The sequence below is a fragment of the Pantherophis guttatus genome, chromosome 4 (assembly GCF_059756535.1).
Source record: "Pantherophis guttatus breed Tessera chromosome 4, ASM5975653v1, whole genome shotgun sequence".
NCBI classification, from domain to species: domain Eukaryota; kingdom Metazoa; phylum Chordata; class Lepidosauria; order Squamata; family Colubridae; genus Pantherophis; species Pantherophis guttatus.
Window position 1 is genome coordinate 34,497,566 of NC_142066.1, and position 10,710 is coordinate 34,508,275.

General features: G+C 33.1%; 1 protein-coding gene across 1 annotated transcript; it reads right to left on the reverse strand.

The window, feature by feature from the left end:
• Positions 1-6,655: 6,655 nt before the first annotated feature.
• On the reverse strand, positions 6,656-9,356 carry LOC117668685 (vomeronasal type-2 receptor 26-like). Its single transcript, XM_060693678.2, has 2 exons — positions 9,233-9,356; positions 6,656-7,575 (listed from the first exon to the last, which is right to left on the reverse strand). The coding sequence occupies exons 1-2, from the start codon at positions 9,246-9,248 to the stop codon at positions 6,674-6,676; spliced, it is 918 nt and encodes a 305-aa protein (XP_060549661.2). The 5' UTR covers positions 9,249-9,356; the 3' UTR covers positions 6,656-6,673.
• Positions 9,357-10,710: the final 1,354 nt, after the last annotated feature.

Genomic DNA, 10,710 nt, shown 5'->3' on the forward strand with positions numbered 1-10,710 from the left:
ATGACCAGTAGTAGGAGAAGGCATTGCCTATGCCTCCTTGAGCATCAGAATTAAAGGAGCTATAAATCTAATAATATCAGAAAATAAAATAAATAAAATTCATATATATAAATTCTGAAATGAGTTCACACTGCTTTATCATGTATAAATAAGTTTTCTTAAGTATACTTCATAGAGAAATGTACATGAAATTAAAAATATTTTAAGGTCTACAATTCCATCCCCCATCTGCAAATGCAAAGGAAAGCGTGAATGATGTATCATTAATGCATCTCACCAGTGGAACTTTGTATGGAACTAAAATATTTGCCATATCATAAGAAATTGCAAGATCAAGAGTCCCAACAACTGATATGAGTTTATTCAGGATGCCACACTTGTAGTTGGGAATGAATTGTTTCTGACTGGAAGAAAGTTCCATTGAAGCGTGATATGTGTATTCCCCACCATAACTCTCATAAATATTAAATCCCAAAGTGATATTAGCTGGAGGTTTTCATTGATCATTTTCATGGCAAATATCATAGTCAAGATATGCTGATAATATTTAATCAAGACTCTGAAAAAGAAATAAGGTACTGTATCAAATAAAAATCTGCACGAGGCAGGGAAATTAAATATCATGAAAAAACAGTGTCTTACAAATTAATAGATTAAGCTCTATCAAAATGAAATTCATTGTTTCATATTAATTGAACTACATATTATTATTAAATATAAATTTGGTGGAATTAATTTTGATGGGAATAAACACATTTTTTTAACTCTCTTTGCTATTTCTATGAAATTCTAACTATATGATGACTAGAATTGTTAGTATATAACATTGTTCAACTAGAAAGTAAAATTGGGGAAATTCTATTACACTAGAGATGGTTTTATTTTAATTTAAGTGACTACAAAAAATGGCATAAATTCCATTCATTTAGTCTGACTTCAACATATTATATTTAGAAAATATAGACTGGCTGATATACTCATATATTCTGTTCTAATCCAAACATGAAAAATATGTTCAGACTTTATTATAATTCTTCTGAAAGAATTCTTCTGGGCTCTGACAAAGTGAGAATCCTCCAGATGTGACAATCTCCACATAATTCCAAGAACATCAAAGGCCTGCTTGCCTGACAGTTTTAGAAATTTCCTACTAGATTTTTTGAACCTCATTATAGAATGACCCACCTGTATCAAAGAAGAGAATACATTTCTTTGGGATTGTCAAATTGGCATTTCCAGAAAAAGAAACACCTGGGACATATTTTTTTCAAGAGTATAATACTTTACTGAAAAAAACTACATTGGCCCAGAAGAAGCAAAACCATCTCTAGGTTTCCCACACAAATGTGAACATGGTTATTTCCCCCTTTCCCTTTGAATCATCTATGAATCATTATGCCCACCAATCCCTTCTTTTCATTTTGTTATGAGAAAACAGTTTGCCATGCTTCTAGAGATGCCTCAGTTGGCTAGATACCATTCCTAGCACTTTTGCATTCCATTCCACCACTGCCCCCTTTCTTTGTCAAGACATGAGTGAAGTAGAAAATGTAGGTGAAAGGTGAATCAGTCTTGACAGGGATGAGTCTGCAGAAAAGATATTAAAATCCCTGAGCACTACCAATTATTTGTAGTGGAGATAGATACCTCCAAAATCACTTTTAGGGAAGTGTTATTCAAGCTAGTTGACACTCATTCATTTTGTTTCCATTTGTCCTTTTTAAAATATGGTGATATCTTCTGGAAAACACATTGCATCCTGTTAGAGACTACCCAAATTTAGAATAATGGCAGATGCCTTGAAAACTGAACCAGTAGTCAGTTGTATAGTCATTTTTCTTAGATTGCTTAGATTAAGGTGACCAGATTTTAACATTGGTAAAGCGGGATACCACTGACGGGGGGGACGGGTGAGACAAAAATAACTTTTTCAGCCCTCTGAGTAGTCCATGTGCAGAAAAGGACTACCCAGAGGGCTGAAAAAAGTGATTTCTTCGCGCTTATGACTGGTCATCATTTATGCCCATTGTAGCATTCTTAACAATCGTGTCACTCATTTCACAACTGCTTCTCTTCACCATGGTGAAAAGATAGGGCAAAACGTAAAATGTGAGGACAGTCGTAAGTTTGACGACTGGTCAAAAGTGTGAGGACCAGTCAAAAATAACTTTTTCAGCCCTCTGAGTAGTCCATATGCACAAAAGGACTACCCAGATGGCTGAAAAAAGTGATTTCTGACAGGTCCTCGCACTTTTGACCGGTCTTCGCACTTATGACTGGTCATCATTTATGCCCATTGTAGCATTCTTAACAATCGTGTCACTCATTTCACAACTGCTTCTCTTCACCATGGTGACAAGATAGGGCAAAAACGTAAAATGTGAGGACAGTCGTAAGTTTGAGGACTGGTCAAAAGTGTGAGGACCAGTCAAAAATAACTTTTTCAGCCCTCTGAGTAGTCCATATGTATAAAAGGATCCAGCAATAGAGAGGGATGAAGGAAGGGAAGGGAAATTAGAGTAGGAGTGAAGGTAAGAGAGGGAGGAAGAGAGGAGGAGAAGGAGAAAGGAAGAGGAAGTAGGAAGGAGAAGAAGAGGGGAGGGGAAGAGAAAGTAAGAGGGAAAGAAAAGAGAGAGGTGGTAGGTTTGAAAGATTGCTGTACAATAAAAAAGACGAAAGGGAAGAAAACCAACCCCAAACAAATATAAAGATATTAAGATAAAGAATGAATTGTTAAACTTTAAAGAATAAAAGAGAACAAATATGAATAAATAGCAATAATTAGAAACACACATACAAACATACAATGTATTTTCTTTGAACAGAGTATTTGGCCGGTTCACAAATTTAACCAGTGTTTAGTCATTTCAATTAAATTTACAATTTCTATATTTCCTTTTTGCCATATTTATTCCTCATCTATTTTTTTAAAAACCAATATTACCCTTCATCCTCATCTCTAATCTTAATCAAATTCAATTTTTCCCTTCTATTCTATATTATACCCCTTCCCATTGCCATCTATTTTTATATCCATCCTCACATTGGTTAATTATGTAATTATGTAATACAGTTGTTTAATTCAAATTCAACATTTTAATATAAATCAATTAGTTATATAACTATCTTTTTTGTATATTAATCATGAATATGAACTTGAATATTCCAATTATTTCCATGCAATCCAATTTCTTACAAATTAATTAATTATATTTACCAATAATAATAAACCAAATAATTTCCCCCATATATTCCTCCAAACCAAACCTTAACTATTTCTGCTTTCAACACAATATACAATTAATAGTATCTCAATTATTACAATTCCCTAGTTAAATAGAGCTTTTTTTCTTTTGTGTTTTAAAATCTTGAACCTCCTCTTTTGCCCTAAATTTCCCATTGTTTGCAGTTTTTCACCTACCTTTTTTGGTGAGGAAAAAGAAAAAGAAATCTCTCTGTGCCTCATTTTGTCACGTTGCAGCAAAGACCCTGCTTTACTTTCAGTTTTGCTTTTTCAGCATAGCTAGGGGAATAAAACATTTGCTCCAGCAATTTACCTCTTTGCAGCTAGCTAGCAACAGAGCCCTCCGCAAAACAGCTGAGAGCAAATCAGCTGAGAGTCGGGAGGCTGATCAAATCAACTTATGGTAATTAACCTATGCTGAAGCTGAAAGGGGCTGTTTTTTCTATTTTTGCAGGCACCAGTCTACTCATTTGTTTTCTTTTAACACTGATCAGCTGTAGGGCTGCCCTTTGAAGCCCCCTGGCAAGAATTTAAACAGTTTTTTTTCCCTCTAGCCATCAGCTGGGACTCAGCAATAGATTGGGAGTGGGCGGGGTAAGCAAACGGGGACCAGCAATCCAACAGAGGCAGAGGGTGAGGATGAGTGAAAACCATATATTCCCTTCCCGTTCTCCCGCCGTTCCCTAGCGGGACAAATTGTTAAAAATTGGGACTGTCCCGCCAAAAGCGGGACATCTGGTCAGGTTGGCTTAGATATCAAAATTAATAAATAGCTATAATTATCTGCACAATGATACAGCACAATGTACACATATTCTTAGAGATGTTTGCTGCTATTTAGTCTCCCATGGATTTCCTAAGGCAGGAAGCAACAGGAGCAACAGAATCAACAGTAGGCCCATGCCTATGCAAACCCTGAAAATGTACCTTCTGGACAAATAAGTGATTTGACCACAGCACAAGGATTCTTCTTTTTTCAGGGTTGATACTATATTCCTACAAAACCAATATGCAATATGGGCTGTGCTAAAATATGAAGATTTTCAGAAATTTATGTTTCCACATTATGGACTATAATTTATTTGCTTATTATTTATTTATTCCTTTATTTATTAAACTTTTTAAATAAGATAATCATCCTCTTCAAAAAACAAACCACCTGGATACTAACAAATTCATGAACATTACATTTATTTTAAGATAGAAAGTTTCCAAGACTTTTCTGCTCAATATTTATACCATAAAACTACTTGGAAACTGCTTCTGGACTTTGTGGTTGAGATGGGGAAAAAAATGAAACTTTGATTTTGTTTTTACTGATCAGTAGGTTTGTTGTTATAGAAATAATTAGTTTATATTATTATGTAAAAGTAAAAAGTTGAGGTTTGATATTATTATCTTATTCTACTGCACCAAAGGGAATTGGATGTCAATGATTTTTCTTTCTTTTTTTCCTTTTGCTCCATACTTTTCATTTCCCTTCTTCCTCCTGTATTTTCCTACTATTTTCTTTTGTATTTCTGTATTATATATTATAAACTTTTAAATTTTAAAAATATTTATACCACAAAGGAAATCCTACATTATAAATGACAAAGATCGAGAAATGTAAAAGATGGAACAATACATGACAGAAATAAAGGAAATAGAAAGCTATGAATGTATCTTAGCTTGTTTTAACTATCCGTGCAGTTGCAAATAGCAGGATTTCCAAACATGATCCTTGATGCCTTCCCAATATAGACTACGAACAAAGTTGAAAGTTATTCTCGATATATATTTGTGTTTTCCTTTCTTTTGCTTTATACCTTTTCATACTTCTATTTTTATGCTTTTTTACTCTTTTTTATTTCTATTGATTGCTACTTTTTGTTGTTTTTTATGTGCATGACCTGTAAAATATAATAAAATTATTTATATTGCTAATGATGGACTTCTTATACTAATTCTAAATCAGAACATTTCCAGGAATTTTCTGTTCAACATGTATGTCACCAAAAAAAGTCCATAGAGTATGAATATCAGTGCTGAAGATAATGGAAATTTAAAAGAAGGAATGTTACACAAGTGAAATAATGAAAATGGAGTATTTAAGTTTATACTGTTAATATTTTTTAAAAAATATTATTCATTAAATTTACAAAGATTAAAATACACAGTACAAAAAGAAACATAATACACAAAAAGCAAGAAATACACACACAAAATATATATATATATAAAACCAAAAAAAAAACATAACAAAATTTCAATACTAATAACTTTTCTGAATCGGTATCTCTAGCCTATTTAAACTCTTCACACAAATTCTACTTCTAAATATCTCTATCTTAAATTTACATCTTTATCTAAATTATCTTGACTTCTATTTACAATTCGATCTCGTAACAAAAACATCCCTTAAATGTTATGTTTACTTTCCAACCAGAAATACCATTTATTCCATATTAAATAGTACTTGGTGTCCTCCTCTCCTTCATTTCCATAGATAATCTGTCTATCTCTGCACATTCGTATATTTTTTTTTAATTATGATTTGATCTGGAGGGGTGTCTGATTGTTTCCAATTTTGTGCTATCACAATTCTACTTGCCGTTAGTATGTGTAATATGATATATTGTATACTTTTCTGCATTTTCTCTTCCAGAATACCCAGGAGAAACAATTCTGGCTTTCTTTCTATCTTCTGCCCTGTTATTTCATCGAGCCATTTTTTAATCTTGCCCAAAAATTTCCTAATTTTATACTGTTAATATTTTTTGTTTCTTAAGGTTTTCTTTAAGGTTTTAGCTGATTCCCAAACAACAGCATTATAAAATGTGATCCATTAGGTGTCTTCATGCCTTCCTACTATAAACTAGGAATAACTTCAGATTAGGTACTTTAAGTAATTTCAACCCAGTCATTTTTTCCTTAAAACCAAAGCTGCTTCCTTAAATAAACATATGCCCTCTTCATTTCTCAGAATTTCAATTTTAATTGAAACCAACCATCTTTTACTCATAAACCAAAAAGACTCAAAATTTCTGCTACTTTCCCAAAGTCAGCCATTTAAAGTTTAGGAACTTAAAAGAAAGGATGCTAAAAAACAGAAATACAACTCAATACATATTTATCTACAATAACGTATATAATTCTAGTTTAACACTGTATACATAGATATATGTAGGTATAGATAAGTATAATTGTATAGGAATAAGGTATAAATTACTATTATTATATTATGTTTAAATAACGTATAAGGTGTAAGGAATATATTATTATATTATCATTAGTATATTATGTATTAACTTAAAGTGTTGGAAGATACTTGGGACCAGTAATGTCATATCTATGTCCAATGTTTTTAATTTTGAACTACTAATAAAAACTTTTTAAAAAAATAAAAGACAGGAACAATAGAAATAGGATTCTTTTGTTTGTGTATTATTAATATTTTCTCTTTATTAATTGTTCCTTCTTGTTTAGGTCTGGCCGAATGATAATTATGTAACATTTGGGGAAATATATGCAGACCAACAATCCAGCAGTAGAAGTCAAAATGGAGAAAACCTCCACAGCCACCATGTATTTGCCTTTAGTGCTCAGGTAAGATGGAACAAAGGAGATCCACACACTGCAAAAGATCAGCATACTGAATGTGAGACATTTAGCCTCATTGAAACTGCTGGGAAGATTCCTGGAGAAAAAAGCTACTGTGAAACTGGCAGTTGCCAGAAAGCCCATGTATCCCAGGACACAGTAGAACATGGTAGTTGAGCCTTCATTGCACTGCAGTATGATTTCCTCAATTTCTGAATGGGTGTCAATTTCAGGGAAAGGAGGAAATGTGAAGAGCCACACCATGCAGATGCCTACTTGAATCAGGGAACCAGAAAGAACAATGCAGGTAGCCAGTCTTCTTCCCACCCATGTCCTCATCCTGGATCCTGGCTTGGTGGCCATGAAAGCCAGAACCACAGTGATGGTTTTTGCCAGGACAGAAGACACAGCCACTGAGAAGATGATGCCAAAGCTAATTTGTCTGAAGAGACATATTATATTGCCTGGTACAACGAGGAACTGCAGTGAGCAAAGAAAGCATAGGATGAGGGAGATGAGTAGAAGGTAGGTGAGATTTCGGTTATTGGCCTTGACAATGGGAGTATTATGGTACTTAAGAAATGTTGTGAGTACCACACTTGTGCAGAGAGTAAAGAAAAGTGCAAGAGTAACTAAACATATTCCCATTGGTTCTTCATAGGTCAAGAAAGATATTTTCCTTGAAATACATGAATCTTGGTCCTTATTTGGATATTGATCTTCAGGGCATTTTGAACAGTCATTCATATCTACAATTTAAATAAATTTATAAGCATTTTTTATTAGTCATATATTATTAGAATCAACACACAGTTATTTATGGAAAAAGCACTGATCCTGATATTATCCATCTTACTTTTTCTCTTCTATTTGGGATATAAGAGAACACAGGAGAATATGGAAAAATGTTATTTCCTCATGAGTTTATTTCTTGTTGCTTATTTAGTACTTATGCTTCAAATTGCAAGGTTTCTATTTGTTTGTTTGGTTTTATTGCTACATCAACCTTCAATGTTGTCTTCCTTTGAGACTATTTATATCAATTTTTTTACTTCTGTATGATTCAACAGAATTAATGTTCACAACTATGAATACAATTTTACTGAAGAAAAAAGAAGAAAAGTATCCCTTGTTTTCCTTACTTGAAAAATTTATGAAGCTTTATTAATGCAGTAGAATTTTTTTTTTTGCAAATGTTAGAGTGATATTATTTTTTTTAAGTGATACCATAATTCCAGTGTAAGCAAAACAGAATGCTTTCTCCTCTAGCAACTGGCTTGGTCAGTGACTGCTCACAGGACAGTGATGAAAAAGTAGCTGTGTATAATCTTTCAAACATATGTTTGCCATTCCCTTCTCAGAGCAGAATCATTGTTTGAAGAACCTTTCCATTTCTGAGGTCCTGCAACTGCTAACCAACTCAGGACCTTAATTAATTAATTAAAAAATATCCACATGGCTCACATCAGTTAGATCACGGGTGTCAAACCTGATTGTGTCACGTGACATATTGTGACGTTTTTTGCCTTTGAGGAGTTGGGTGGGCGTGGCCAGATGTGATGCATCTGGCCCATAGGCCACCAGTTTGGCAGGCCTGAGTTAAGACACTAAAGGCTTTTGTTTATCCCCCAAGTGGCCCCTGGCTCATAGCAGCCACTGTGCTAGGCAAATAGCTGGTTCAACTGTCTTCCTTTCAAAGTGCATTCCTTACTATTGCCTGATTATGTTCTTTCATTCATTTCCTCTCCAATGAATGCAAATACAAATATCAAGTCTCTTCTTGATAATTAACTCAGCTCTGGGATTAGCATGGCAAATGGGGAAAAGGGCTACAGATAATCCTTATTTGGTGACTGCCTTGTTTATTCCCAGTTACAAAAGTAATAAAAAGGGAATTTTGTCACTAATTCTTTCATTGACAATCTATATTTGCAGGTCTATAGAGAAAAGGAAACCTGAAATAACATTGCAAGAACAGTTGCTTTATTTAATGACTGACTGACAAGCCCCAATTGTGGCCATTAAATGAGAAGAACATGTATTTTTTTTAATCAAGTTGTCAATTGCTTAGAGTTTTGTAAAGCATATAAAGATATTCATAATGGAAAGTTCTACATAAAAGTTTTAGATAAATTCAAAAACAAATCAATGTATCCTGGAAATGATATATTGTGGTTCACCTAGGCCCCCCAACTAATATGAAGATTTTGCAGTTTACACCAATGAAAACACTTAAACTCTTAACTCTGAGGTCTTTCTTTGAAAGGGTTGGAGAATATTTCTTTATGGAAGGGGAAAATATCTTAACTGATAAAAATATAATTCATGTCCTGTCTTATATGTTCGTGGATGTGCTTGAGGTGACCTAGAGAACAATAAGAAAATTTGGTTTACGACATCTCTTACCCTTCTTGCTGGACATTTTCTCTTTGGGACATGGGAGGCAATCATAGCAGCAAAAAGGCTTCTCCTCCTGCTTTTTCTTAAAATATCCAGGTAGGCAGCTCTCGGTACACACTGAAACAGGTATGGTCTGCCCAATAAATGAAAGAAGGAAAATGTTAATCATGTATTTTGGGGGGGGGAGTTGAAAAATCATGGTTGATCAATGTTCTACAAATAAATAGTTCCAATTTTAAGAATTTGAGATATTTTTTTTCATCAGTCACATTACCAAAACTATTCTAGATTGAATACTTTTCTCAGTTCTACCAATTATATAGGCAACCTTGTTTCTTTTTAAATGGGGAATATATTCAGACAATTATTTCCGTGGGGCTCAAAATACCATTCAGTTTTGTTCAGGACATTGAAAAGTATCCATTCTTACTGTTGGATAATGCAAATAATTAAATATACTGTAATTACAGAGAAATATATTTTTCAGAGTTATTTAAATAAAACAAAAATTATTATAGAATACAATGAAACATTTGAAAGAGATCTATAAGTAGGGGATGGTTGAAAGAGATTGATAAGCATAGTATGTGATGGTTCTAGGGCTAGTAGATATATTGAAAAGGGATGACAAATGTTGAATAACTACAGATGTCAATATTAACAACTGATAATAATCAAATGTATACACAATGATAAAACCATTAAAATCATCAGTACAACTTAGATTTTTAAATATGAATTTTAAATAGTTAATTAACACATTAAAAAGGAAAGATAATGAGTAATTATTTTTCTTTAATTTCCTAAGTTTAACATTTTTATTGAGTTATAAAATATTGTAAAATACAAAATACAAAAGTAAATAGAAAAGCAGTGGGTAGGAAAAGGGGGAAGAGAAGTGAGGAAGGATAAGAAAAAAAGAAAAAGAAACATTGACTTCCAACTCTCTCTGTTGCAGTAAAATAAGGCATTAACATCAAATTACAACTTTTTTGCTTTTTCATAATAGGAACCAGTCATTTTTGTAAAGATCTATCAATCTACTCAGTAAAACCCAAAATCAAGATTTCATTCTTTTCCACTTCAAGCACGATGTTCAAAAATGGTCTCCAAGTGGAAACAAAAGTACTTATGTTCTTTTCTTTCATAAAAGTAGTCAATTTTGCCATTTCAGCCAACTCCATCAACTTCTGCAACCATTTGTCCATAGTAGGAATCAAAGTGTCCTTCCATTTTTGTGCATACAATAGACTTGCTGCTGTCAACATATGTAATAACAAAGTTCCACATTTTTTCTCCACTTCTTTTTCCATTATGCTAAAAGAAAAAGTTCTGGTTTCTTTTCCATTTTCAAAATTTTCTGTATTAAAATGCCAATCATATTCCAATTTTGTTTTTGGGTTTTTTTGCTTTATCGCCTGTCCCCCATAGATGATAAAAAGTCCCTTCTTTACTTTTAGACTTCCAACACTCATTTGACATAA